This window comes from Rhipicephalus microplus, chromosome 6 (genome assembly GCF_043290135.1).
Source record: "Rhipicephalus microplus isolate Deutch F79 chromosome 6, USDA_Rmic, whole genome shotgun sequence".
In the NCBI taxonomy this organism is placed as follows: Eukaryota; Metazoa; Arthropoda; class Arachnida; order Ixodida; family Ixodidae; genus Rhipicephalus; species Rhipicephalus microplus.
Window position 1 is genome coordinate 43463261 of NC_134705.1, and position 13833 is coordinate 43477093.

The window sequence follows — 13833 nt, forward strand, 5'->3', positions numbered from 1 at the left end:
ACACCTGCTGAAGTTACTTAACTGCTCCTCAATGTCGAAAACAAAGTATCTGCTAGCCATGATGGCGTTAAATCAGCACCAATTGAATATATTGCGCATATTATCGCATCCCTTTCAGTTTGCATGATAAACAGCATGTTCGAAAGGGGTTTACTTCTCGATCTACGTTAAATAACACGAGTGTGACCTATTGACTAATTTGGGGGTAAACATCTTATGACAAATTACCAGCCCATTTTTGTCTTACCTGTCTTATCAAAAGTCTTTGAGAGTTTCTTGAACGTTAGGCTACAGAAATTTTTCAATAAATACAATGTAATCACTGACGTGCAGTACGGTTTTCAGAAACGGAAGTCATGCGGAGGAGCTCTTCTTATATTAAACATTAAATTATATCATATATTGAAAATTGAACGTGTACATCAGGTCTATTTATTGATCTCAGAAGAGCATTTGACTCAGTTTGCCACAACGTATGAATTGATAAACTTGAAAAGTATGGTGTTCGGGGTAACCTAACGCACTCAAACTATTACGCCTAGAGTTTCATAAAATATTGACTAGAGGAGAATCTGGCGCTAGTGTCTACGCGTAATTCTTCAGTGGTGCTTGTACCCCCCGGGGGAATTATGGAAATGTCGTGGGTTCAAATCCTGGCTGCGGCGGTTGCATTTTCGATGGAGGCGGAAATGTTGTAGGCCCGTGTACTCAGATTTGGGTGCACGTTAAAGAACCCCAGGTGGTCGAAATTTTCAGAGCCCTCTACTACGGCGTCTCTCATAATCATATGGTGGTTTTGGGACGTTAAACCCCACATATCAATTATGGAAAGTACAGGTTTCGGTTGTACTTCGGTTGAATTATGTTCTTGAGATTCGAGACGCTTCTTTTCCGAGTGTAAGACAAAGGGATATGAACTTGTATTTATTTGAAACTTGCTTTATTTGTTTGTACGTAAACTTTGTTGGGAAAAGCTTTTGTAATGAGGCGGCAAAAATGAAACCAGAGCAAATTTAATCATCAGGGTATGCATTGCTCTGCCATCGCGTTCCAGATTTGGCGTCAAGATTTAGTAAATATTTTTACTACGCTCCATGAGGCTCTGCGGAGCCCCACTCCTTACGACCAAACCTTGCCGACCCAGCACGCCCGGGAGGCAACGTCGAGGCAAGCCTTTGACGTCCTTTCATGGGAGGCTTAGGCCCGGACACCTAAACCTGCTGGTTTCTTATAATAAAGTTTATTCATCTCCTTTATTCAAAACAAACATGCTTGTTTTCTCTCGAAAGTACTAACTATATATTTATTTAAATAACAGTACACTATTAAGTGAGAAACAACGTATCGTCTGCGGCGATGCCAGGTGCGACTCTCCAAGTGATGTGCCCCACACGCACTTCTGGTTTTGTTGCGAGGTAGAGTTAGCGGAGTGGGACGGTGCGTGTACTTAGCTTCGTCATCGTATTGAAGTCATTTTAAAAAAAGTTTAGGCAAAATGCACTCGTGAAAAACTGTACACTCGACGCAATATCCTGCCCTGGCATGAGACGCTACATCCATACGCAGCGGTGAGTAAATGAAACTTCGTTTAAACTGCCAAATACGACACGTAAAGCTCCAACGTCGCAGCAAACTTGAGACCTAGTGGTCTTCAGTCTTTTTTAACAACAGAGGCACTGCTTCAGTGCTTTTTACCACACGCCACTATCCCCGCTGCGCGAAGAATGAAACTGAAACTGTAGAAAAAAAAAGTCTGTACACAGTTCACTAGCTAACCCTATCCAATGCGAAGCCTGTACTTCTCATAATGCCCACGGAGATACACGATTGCAGCACCAGATTTTGCTCTAGGTATAATTGTATGAAACTCTATGCTATTACGTTGTTAACTAACAAGGCGATTTCAGTGCGTAGCATAAATATTGATAATTCGTCTTACACGGAAATCAATACGGGTGTCCCAAAAGGCTCAATACTTAGACCCTGATGTCTATTACGTATATCGATGACTTGTGTGATACCCCTGAGTGACGACAATTAGTTATGTACGCAAACAGTACTATCAGTTTCTTTAGAGCTGCCACTATATCAGATCTCGAGTTAAAAGTGAACTACTATATGAAGCAACACTCTTCTTGGTTACGACAAAACAAATTACAAATGAACTCTTGCAAAATAAATTATATAATATTTGGCGCAGCTATTAAACCGGGAAACTGCAACGTAACTATTGTTTTTGATGACAGAATAATCGAGAAGGTTAAATGTCAAAAATTTCTCGGAGTTTGGTTTCAGAAAGATCTGACCTGGAACATATATGCGGACAAAACTGTAACAGCATCAAGATGAACTGTTGGTTCTTTATATGGATTAGGTACTCTGCTTCCTCCTTCCTGAAAACTTCATTGTATTACGCACTATTTCAATCTCGACTAACTTATTCATAATTATTTGAGGCACAACCACACGGAAAAAATTATATAAAGCAGACTGTACTACAAAAAAAAAAGTTCCACGGGCACTCGAGGGTTATCGTGGATCTCTACTGAACATTAGAACGCAGCTTGTTTTCAAGTTAATGCAACATATCGAAAAAATAAGGACAAATTACATCACGGATACACCCACCAACCTGTGCTACAGATTTCGACAACACTATTTGAGAACACCAAGAATAAGAAGGAATTACGGGAAACATTTACAAAGTTACAAAAGCCACTTTACTACTCAATAGAATACACGAATTTTATGGCGAATTTATGGAAGCTTCAGATGAAATATTCAAAACGTTGTTCTTTACACACAATACTGACTTCGTCTGACAAAGCTGCTGTGTGTAATAAATGCGAAGCATTTTTTAGCGAACTTCAACGACTTTGAGCATATCTATCTATCTATCTATCTATCTATCTATCTATCTATCTATCTATCTATCTATCTATCTATCTATCTATCTATCTATCTATCTCTATCTATCTATCTATCTATATATCTATCTATCTATCTATCTATTTATCTATCTATCTATCTATCTGTCTATCTGTCTATCTATCTATTTTTCTATCTATCTATCTAGCCGCCTACGACTTTGAGCTCTCCTGGCCATTTCGAAAATGGTATCAATACCAAGTTTGCTATGGCATAACATGACGGCATGAAGAACTCATTTGGCTAGTCATAACATGAAAATAATGACACGTATGTCATGAATATCATGATTTACGTTTCATGGTCCTGCAGCTCTTGCGGGGGTTTCGTTCACATGGCATGTTGTAAAGCTGGTATGGTATGCCATGATTGCATGGCGAACACAAGCGACACACACTAACATGAAAATCATGATATGTGTGTAATTTAACAACATGACTACGTTCCACGCTCATGATGCGCTCGTGGCCGTTTCGCGAGCGTCACACATACCAAATTTGGTATTATAGTACGTGAATGGATGACGAAGCAATGTGACTAGTACAAACATGATAATGATGAGGTGCGTGTCATGTAACAACATGACTACATGCCACGCTCATGATGCGCTGGCGGCCGTTTAGCTAGCTTCACTTATACCCAATTTGGTATTACGGGACATGAATGAATGACGAAGGGGTGATACTGTTGCAAACAAAATAAACATCAGATACGTGTCGTGTAACAACATGACTACATGCCGCGCTCATGATGCGCTCGCGGCCGTTTCGCTAGCCTCACATGTACCAAACTCGGTATTACGCTACGCCAATGGATGACGAAGGTATGTGACTGGTGCAAACTATATGGTTTAACGTGGTTAAATTATGATATAAGCGATGAAGAAGTTACACCACCCGGCTACAAGATTTATCGAAAAGATAGAGACACGCGTGGTGGTGGCGTTGCTATTATGGTAAAACAATCATTGCAAGTGATAAGGCAAACCGATATACCGGGCGTTGAATGTGTTATTATCAAACTCTATTTACACGACCTAAATTTGTCTGTAGGCGCATTCTATCGCCCCCCAAATAGTGATCACACATTCTTCGAAAAACTGAATGAGTTCCTGTGTTCTAGCAGATGTGACACAAGCAATGTGTTGTTAGCTGGAGACTTTAATGTTCCGTCCATCGACTGGTCCGGTGATTTTCCGCAGCCACTCGTCTGTGCGGCGGAACCCATTGTAGACCTTATGCTCTTACATAATTTAACGCAATTAGTCAAACAGCCCACGCGCATTCGGAAAGACAAGAGCTCTCTTGGATCTCTTTATTGTTAGCCAGAGTATTGCAAGTCGAAACGTTGATGTACAAGTAATGGAAGGAATTTCAGATCATAAAATGGTTTTCTTGTCGATCCCTGAAAATTGTATCACCAAAACAGAAAAATACCGACGGTCGGTTCCAGTTTTTTCACGTGCTCAAGATGTGGACATTATTGATGCTCTAGACATGTCGTTTCCAACATTCTGTTCTCTTTCCGAGTCAAATGATTGCTCTGTCGAAGACTTGTGGCACTTTTTTAAATCACTTGTTTTGTCGTGCATTGAACGATTTGTGCCCTTCAGAGAAATTTTAAGCCATAGGGTTAATCCATGGATTACAAGGGAAATAGTGCGCATGGGACGAAAGACAAAAAAATTAAGAAAACAGCATCGCAAGTCTCCATCACCAGCTAACAGTGAAAAACTTGTGTCAATGCGCAAACGCCTTCAAGAAAGCATTAAAAAGGCTAAAGAATTTTACCACAAAGTAACTATGAAAAATTTTTTTCTCTCGTCTCCTGAAAAGTTTTGGCGCTATTTTTCCTCAAATAAAAAGTCAACTTCTAACATTGTAGTTAGCGGAGAAACCGTCACTGACCGACTCACCATTGCAACGTCTTTTAACGACTTCTTTTGTTCAGTATTCACGAAAGATGACACTATTACACCTTCAGTCAATCAGTTCGAGAACATTCCCCCAATAAGCAACATTTCGATATCTCAGGACGGTGTCCTTTCTCTTTTGCTTCAAATTGATCGTAAGAAAACACCCGGAATAGACTGTATTGATAACCACTTCTTGGTGAGGTACGCTGAATGGAGCTCACATTATCTGCATCTTATATTTAACAAATCCTTATCCCAATCTAAGATCCAAGAGGACTGGAAATACGGTAAAATTACGCCTATACCGAAATCGAACACTCCACATTTGGTTACTTCATATAGACCCATCACCTTCTTGTGTACATGCGCAAAAATATTGGAACATATTATGTTTAAGCACTTATCAACATTTCTAGATGAAAACAAACTTATTGACCCCAGGCAACATGGCTTCCGAAAAGGTCTATCTACCGTAACACAACTATTAGAAACAGTACATGAACTCGCCAAAACCCTTGACAGGCAAGGTCAAACTGATATTATTTTTCTAGATTTTGATAAAGTGTACGATCGCGTGTCGCACCAAAAGCTGCTCTTAAAACTTCAACCCATACTGAAGAACGATACACTTCTGTCATGGATAAAATATTACTTAAATTTAAGACGACAATGTGTAACAATTGATGGTACGTGCTCTCCAGCAGAGACAGTTATATCCGGTATACCTCAAGGTTCGGTGCTTGGGCCACTTTTCTTTCTTGTGTTCATTAATGACATAGTACAGGATATATACCAGTTAAAATTAGACTATTCGCAGATGACTGCATCCTCTATCATGAAGTTCAAAGCCGCTGCGACCAAGTTCTTTTGAATTCTTCTTTAGCGAAAATACAAACTTGGTGTTCAACGTGGCAAATGAGTGTTAACAAGACTAAAACGGTAGCCATGCCAATAACGCGTAAACAGCATCCCCTAAGCTTTCCATATTCCATAGATAATCACACTCTCTCCGTTGTAGAAAGGTACAAATATTTAGGCGTAATTATTACCTCGGACCTTAGATGGAATGAACACATTTCGTATATTACAAATAAAGCCATGCGTAAACTTGGATACCCTCGAAGGTCATTGCGAAAATCAACCAAAGAAATAAAGTTACTGGCTTACAAAACTTTCATTAGGCCCTCCCTCGAATATGCATCAGTTATATGGGATCCGTACACAAAAAACAACATCGTTAAACTAGAACTCGTTCAAAGGAAGGGCATCAGGTTTGTTCATAATTGCTATCGCTGGCAAGTATCTGTAACTTCAATCTTGGCAGAATAAGAGCTGGATACATTGCAAAAGAGACGTCAGCGTGAACGGATCAAGTTTTTGTACTCCCTTTACCATGATAAGCTGGCAATAGACAAGAGTAATTTTATCGACCGGGTTGGTAAGTGCTCGACGCGATCACACCACACGAAAAAGATAAAGGATTTTAGCTGTAAAACACACACATTCAAAAACTCTTTTTTTCCGAGAACAACGCGTGAATGGAATCGACTTCCATCCAATGTAATTGATTGTAATACACTAAATTCTTTTGTTAAAGCATTGTCAGATTATCTGTAATTTTTTCGGTATCTTTGGCGTCACTCCGCTTTCCTAGTATCTCGACATCTGCAACTGATATGTGATTGTGAAACAATAATGTCGTTCTGATGTTTTTTTTGTTGTTGTTGAGTGTGTCACATTGTAACTCTGCTTTGTTTTAGCGGTGCACCTCGGTGGTGTTACTAATTACAGTGCCCTCTTGTACAATCCAGATTTCTCCTGCTCTTTCCAGTCATGTCTTGTGTATTATTAATTGTTTCTATCAGTGTAGGTCTGGCTTGGTACCAAACAAGTTGCTGATAGTACCTGCTGTCACTTTGTTGATTGCGTAATTGTATATTTTTATTTTTATTTTGTTCCCGCTCATTGTTGCGGTTGCTTTGTGGGCGTATTTGCGTATGTTCTCGCATTCTTTTATTTGTTCTGCCCGCTCCTGCCAAAGGCCTTTTTCAAAGGCTGGCAGTAAATCTGAAAATAAATAAATAAAAATAAATAAAATATAATCACGAAGTGCGTGTCATGTGAGAACATTACTATACGCCATAGTCGGCACCAATACATTTCGACCTGACGCAGTGCGCCTGCTCGCCGGCCTGGCGCGTCACGCTGCCGTTGCCACGCCAGGAGCCGGTCCTGCCATAACTCTCAGGCGCGTGCCGTGCTGTGTTGCTTTGACGCATGCACGTTTCAGCGCGTCTGGCATCCCTCCATCACTAAAAGAGGGAGACGCGGTGTTGTATGGTGTGATGAGTGAAGAAAATGACGACAACGACGGAAGTGCGCGGCAAGGCGCGTGTGGTTCTGAGCCAATAGTGAGCGTGAGGTCAGCCAATCAGCTGATGACCTGTGGTGGCCCATAGAGGTGGCGTGCCACGATTGGGCCACGTGTGACCATTACGTGGCGGTAAGCTTTGTGGCTGGGGATGAGCCGAAGCATCGGCAGACGGAAGACAGCGGGCCAAAGCGTCGGACGCAGGCGATCCAGGTTCCGGCCAGGGAGTGCGGCTGTCCACGCTACTGCAGTCCAACTACCAGCTGGGGTGGTGTTGCCGACACGAGTACTGCATCTCGGAGCGCGGCCTCGCCTGCTGTTTTCTTCCTTGCTGAGGGCATCGCGGATCTCGGCGAGGCGTCTCCGTGCTCAGACGTTCGGCACAGCGACGTACGTGGCCTGCCTAATGGTCACGGTTGCGCCGAGCATCGCGTCTCGACGCAAGCGGTTCGCTGGACGGGCTGGCCATTTACACGCATGGAGCATCGCGTCTCCGATGCGCGTTCACTGCTCCGTAATCGCACTCATGCCATCAAGCGCCGGTATCACCAGGGCGTCGCACATCGGCAAGTGAGCGCATTTTATAGCGTTTTTCCGCCACCTCCTGCCCTGCACCTCATCGGTGTCGGTCGTACCGCCGATCTGGCCCTCAGGATTTAGAACGCTTTTACTTGAAGTCTAATTGGTCATTTGTTAATCAAGCTTAGTTCTCTCTGTCCCATTGTATGTATTTTTTCTGCCTCAGTGTTTTCTATGTTTAGTTTCCGTGTTCTGTCATAAAAGTCGTGTGTGTTGTTACCGCGTCGTCTCAAAGTCCATTTCTCCTCGCACGACACGCAAAACAAGCGTTGACAAACCTTGGCACCGATAAAGAATATTTTTCATTACATATGGGTAATGCATCGTCGCGAAATGCGGCATGTCGCATTTCATGCCAGTTGCAGTCAGGCCGCGCCGACGGACGCGGGTCGTGCCTGGCGTCAGACTCTAAGCGTTCGCTTTTCGCTAACGTAGCGTCGCTGTGCCCAGCGTGCGCGAGCGTTAACGCTCCTTTGGAGTATGTTGGACCCTTCATGGTGCACTCGCCAACGTTTCGCTAGCTCTATATATACCAAGTTTAGTGTTACGTGACGTCAATGAATGACGAAATATGTGATTGGTGCAAAAATGATAATCCTGACAGGCGTGTCATGTAAAAGCATGACAACATTCCACGCTCATAGCGTGCTCGCGGCCGTTGTGCAAGCTCCACACATACTAAATTTGGTATCACGTGACGTGATAGATGACGAACGTAAACTACACATTCAAACATGATAATCATGACACAGAAATCATGTACGGCATCATTTACCTCTACCTCGTAACGTTGTGCTGATTTTAAAGTGACATATCAACATTTCTCATTAGTGCTTCGCGTATCATCGATTCCCACTGTACGTGGGATCTGCCCATTTTTTTTTCGACTTCATTGTCTTGACTGCAAATTTAGGTTGATGACTGGGGCGAAATATCCTAACAGTGTATTATGTAGAATTTTTTCCCTTGCAGACATAACGTTTTCTTCTTGCTTTTCTATATTCATAACTATTCAGTTTATTATGTAGATACAGTATAGTTTGTATAAACTTCAGCTATGCACGGCCTGCTTGCCGAACTCTCGTAGGAGCAGAAGCCTTTGTCAGGCCATATCACCTTTAGTTTCTGCTTCCCTTATGTTGTAAACAAAAGAAGTAATGCCCATACAATTCAATGCATCAAAATAAATTATGTGTACAGGTCTAGACTGATTCGACATACTTAATGCCGTCCACTTAGCAGTGAAATCTACCTTACAGAGAGCTATTTCATCCCGCTAGGATTGAACTATCGGGGCTGCGTCTAGCCAACTGTTACGCCGTATAATGTGTGGCCTGTAATTAAAGGCACGCTTTGCATATTAGTGTTCACAATACATGAAACTAAAATTTTCTTGTGTGGAGAAACAAAAGACGTTGTGCTTACGCCCAGCTCCTCTAGATCTCTCGCAGGTCCTACTCCTGAGAGAAGCAGCAGCTGTGTTGAACCGATTGTGCCTCCCGACAAAATGATTTCCCGCCGGGCTCGCACTTTTCGGTGGATAAGGGTTCCCTGCTTCTTGAATTGGACTCCTACAGCTCGCTGGTTTTCGAAGAGTATCTATGAAGTGAAGCACAATGAATATAAGCACGTAAATATTAGAGGTGCACTGTCCACTCATTAGACCGTAAAATGCATCAATTTAAACTGAAGAATGAAGGCAAACGAATAGAGTTGATCGAGAGTGTAGACAGAACTTTTTTTTTGGGGGGGGGGGCAATATACTTTATACTCATTTCTATCTGAGCACGTATATATGCGTATACGCAAGCTAAATGGAAGAACTTGCGGGGAAGGAGGTTAAACTATCCCCAACTTCACCGCGGTTAGACCGGTAGGGTATAGCTTGTAGGTGTCCGTTATAAATGTGAAGCAGCCCCTGCACACAGGCATAACCAATGGCACCAAGTGTGTCACTCTTTCTTCCTTTTCCTTCTGTTTGTGGCTTAGCATTTGTCATCTCCTTAGGCGCAACTATTCAAAATATAAACAAACAAATATCAACCAAAAAATCTCGAACAAGCACCCCCCGTCCGCCCCTCACAGTGAAAGGCGACCCGACATGCTTTGGACGGTACCCTTGTTACGTAATGAAGAGAAGTTAAATATTAAAAATAAATATGCACAGCTGTGGTACTCATGAAATTCTTTGAGTGCACATGCATTCACCGTTTCCAACATAGTCAATGAAAGAGTGGAAAAGACCACACAGAATGGTGGAAAGTGCTTGTATGTCACTGGCAGTTATTGCAAAGGGGAGACAGGGGGAAATTGATGAAAAGAAAACGCAAAAAGTCAACCTGGGACAAGTATAATGCCACGTTCCTTTTCTGTTGTGGAATAATTAGTTTCTGCTTTGGATAGTGACCAGCTGGTGTAACTAATAACCATTTCCAGTCCATCAGCCCTCTGCACAAGAACGGCGCCGAGACCTACGCTGCTTGCGTCTGTGTGTATTTCTGTTTTGGCGAATTCGTTGAAATGGGCAAGCAACGGAGGCTTCTGGAGGTGATCTTCAAGCTCTTGGAAAGCGCGTTCCTGTGGCGTTTCTTACTTGAACCCCACGTCGGCCTTGGTAAGATTAGTGAGTTGATCGATGGCCGACGCTGCATGCGCCAGTATCAGTGCAAGTGTGCTACCGTAACCCGACTATCGGTTTAACGGGCGCAAGTTCGCACAAATAAACAGTTTGATCTGACCATTCCGTCTCCTGCCTTCAACCACGTCACGACCCCGTAACATTTGGTGCTGGTGCTGCTTCGTTTATGTACCGGACGCTCCCAGCGTGGCCGCCCTCAACCACTGGGACACTGAAGAAAAGCTCCGTCGTGTGTACTTCTACCTGGAAGACATCGCAAGGACCTGGCTCGAAAATTGGGAGTCTGTGCTTCAAACGTAGGATATCTTCTGCAGCGCATTCGTGCAAACGTTCGCGAGCGTCGCTCGCAAGGAGAGGGCTGCTGCTTTTCTAGAGACCCGGGTTCAGCTAACAAATGAAAATGTCACCATTTTCACAGAAGAAATGGCCTGCTTATTCTGTCACAGTGACCCGGACGTGCCTTAGGAGGTTTTCTCATGCGAAGGGTCAAACAAGATCTCTTCGCGGGACTGACAAGGAATCTACCGAACACCGTCCGATAATTCATATCTAAGGCGACCACTATTGAAAAGACCCTGGACATGCGCAGCAGACGGTACAATCGTGGCCTGACTCCCGACTGCGCTGCTGCTCAAGCGATTGACTTCCGAAGGCATGCCTTAAACGATCCGAGAGATTGTGCGCAAAGAGCTGCGCTAGCTGTTGCCTTCGGAGCAGCCTCAAGTGGATTCGATCGCCGTTATTGCGCGAGAAGAAGTTCGGCAATCGCTTCTAATTCCCCATGCACCGCTGCCCGAGCCAGAAGCTATGAGCTACGCCGCTTCAGTGTACCACAACGCTCCTCCCCGCCCACGCCAAAACGCAACCCCGTTGCACTTCCGTCGCGACCCCGCGACCATATGCTTTGCCACCAAGCACAGGGGTGGATGGCTAGGATATTTTGACGATGACAAAAAGAGGAACATATACAATAAAACAAGAAAATCACAGCATATTAAGGGGGTGAATGATGAAGAGTTTGGAACAAAGCTCGGGAAGCAGTCATAGTTACAGCTTAAAATCTTCAGTGGCTTCGCCCAGCAGTACTCATGAAATTTCATTCAAACTTCAATGACCGGTTGTCTTTCGGACTTCATGATTAATGATTACCGTCTGATGATTGGTGAAATGGGGTGATAGGGAATATTACATGGGCGTGACTTTAGGGTTTGCAAAGACAATGCCTGTGCCCGTTGTCCTCTGTGTGGCGGGATTTGGCCGGCAAGCACGAGCCACAGGGGCCTTCAGCCCCCGGTGCTCTTCATCGTCAATGGTCCGCCTAGCTGCACGATCCAGCAAGTGCACTCGTACGGCGACGATCCGGGGAGTAGAGAGATTTATTCACGACTCCGAAGCAGCCGTGCGGACGCAGCCTGCTAGCTATTTTTAATGGCAGCCTCTGTCCGTACGGCTGCTGTGGAGGCGCAACTAAATCTGCCTAGTGATGACAGCTCACCACCCGGTGTGACTCCACACAGCCCGCAACAGCCAATTAGAGAGCAGCTGCACCGCCAACGCCACCAAACGTACCTTCACCCAACCGCCATATTGTATGTATGTATATGGGCCAAAGTCTTCTCGGGAACGAGGCGAGAAACGTAGAGGATGACACAGAATGCGTACAGCGCCACGTTATTCTATCATCACCCAACTGCACGTGTGCATGTATCCCTATGAGACAGCGCCTTCTATTTTACGATAAGGATACGTTGGATTGATCGACGCGGTACGCCGGATGGATCGACGATCGACAACAAGCAAGGTGTTGCTATAAAGAGCTTCACTCCAGAAAGAACACGCAAACATCAACACACCCTCAACATTCAAATCAAAGCGGTTTTGAAAGACCATTGAGCGGAATGAGCACAGAAGCGCCCACACTGCCTTCTTTTGAGACGTTAGGCCCTATCTACCGTGCAGTTTTTTGGTGTGTTATGATTTGGCATCACATTTAGGCATCCGCACGCATTCTGCATAAAGATAGCTTGTGTGACCACTATGGTTGTGATAGAACTACACAACATATTTTGTGTGAGTGCACATAGTACGGTTTCAGAGGCAACGCTCAATAAACTGGACGACTGCAAATTGCAAATCTCTTGAAAAATTAAGGTGGCGCTTCCTCGGAATTTTACGGTACATAGCTGGTTGCAGAAAACATGCAGTGAATGCATCTGTGAAGTTATTTCTTTTCCTTAAAGAGCGAAATCTGGAAACCACAATTGGGGCGATTTGAAAACAGCGCAAAAAGCACACAAGTATACATCTTGAATTCGAAGCATTTCATTGCACACTGAACGCACTTCGAGCTTTTATTTCTATCTATCTATCTATCTATCTATCTATCTATCTATCTATCTATTTATCTACTATCTATCTATCTATCTATCTATCTATCTATCTATCTATCTATCTATCTATCTATTTATCTATCTATCTTGTTATGCCTGGGTGCTCTTGCGATCATCTTGTTTTCTTTACACCAAAAAATTTGCAATAATGGGCATTAGTGTATGACAAACACAATGCACAGGTGATTAGTTAAGTGTGGCACATACCCGTATACAACGGCCGAAGAAATATGGGTGTGAGCCACAGGTGATTGACAGTATGTATAGAACCCCAAACGGCGTTAACACATTTTCAAGAAGATTTATGCCTACACCTTATGGATCACGTGTTGTAGGCGGGTTAGGAGTCCGCAGGATGCAGACTCCTAACCCACGTACAACACCAACCATAAATCGCACACACACACACGCGCGCGCACGCACACACACACACACACACACACACACACACACACACACACACACACACACACACACACACACATATATATACACATATAAATATATATATATATATATATATATATATATATATACATATATAGATAGATAGATAGATAGATAGATAGATAGATAGATAGATAGATAGATAGATAGATAGATAGATAGATAGATAGATAGATAGATAGATAGATAGATAGATAGATAGATAGATAGATAGATAGATAGATAGATAGATAGGCAGTTTAGCATGGTAATTGCTTTGTTTCAATAAGGTAGTCAAATGCCGCAGAGCAGACGTCCCTGTGGCTATAATCAAATTTTATGCTGTCAAACGATAAAATTACTGCCACATTTAATTGTAATCCTAATTTTTCAAGTGGAGCTACCAGGTATCTTTTCCGCTGATAAGAATATCGTCGACAGAGCAAAAATAAATAATGTATCGTTTTCATTTCCTCACAAATCTGACATAAAGGTGACGCCTTTAGACCAACTTTATGCAAATAATAATTTAGTTGTGGAATTCTGCAACGCAATCTTGTATAAGTAACTTCCCATTAGCGTGTTG

General features: G+C 43.2%; 1 protein-coding gene across 4 annotated transcripts in view; it reads right to left on the reverse strand.

Moving 5' to 3' along the window:
- The window catches only part of LOC142765256 (4-pyridoxate dehydrogenase-like), a 213029-nt gene that overhangs the window by 47077 nt on the left and 152119 nt on the right, over positions 1-13833 (reverse strand). For all 4 annotated transcript variants that reach the window (XM_075865960.1, XM_075865959.1, XM_075865962.1 and 1 more), the window contains one exon: positions 9219-9392. In XM_075865960.1, coding sequence (XP_075722075.1) covers positions 9219-9392 — 174 coding nt within the window. The remainder of the gene's footprint in view (positions 1-9218; positions 9393-13833) is intronic.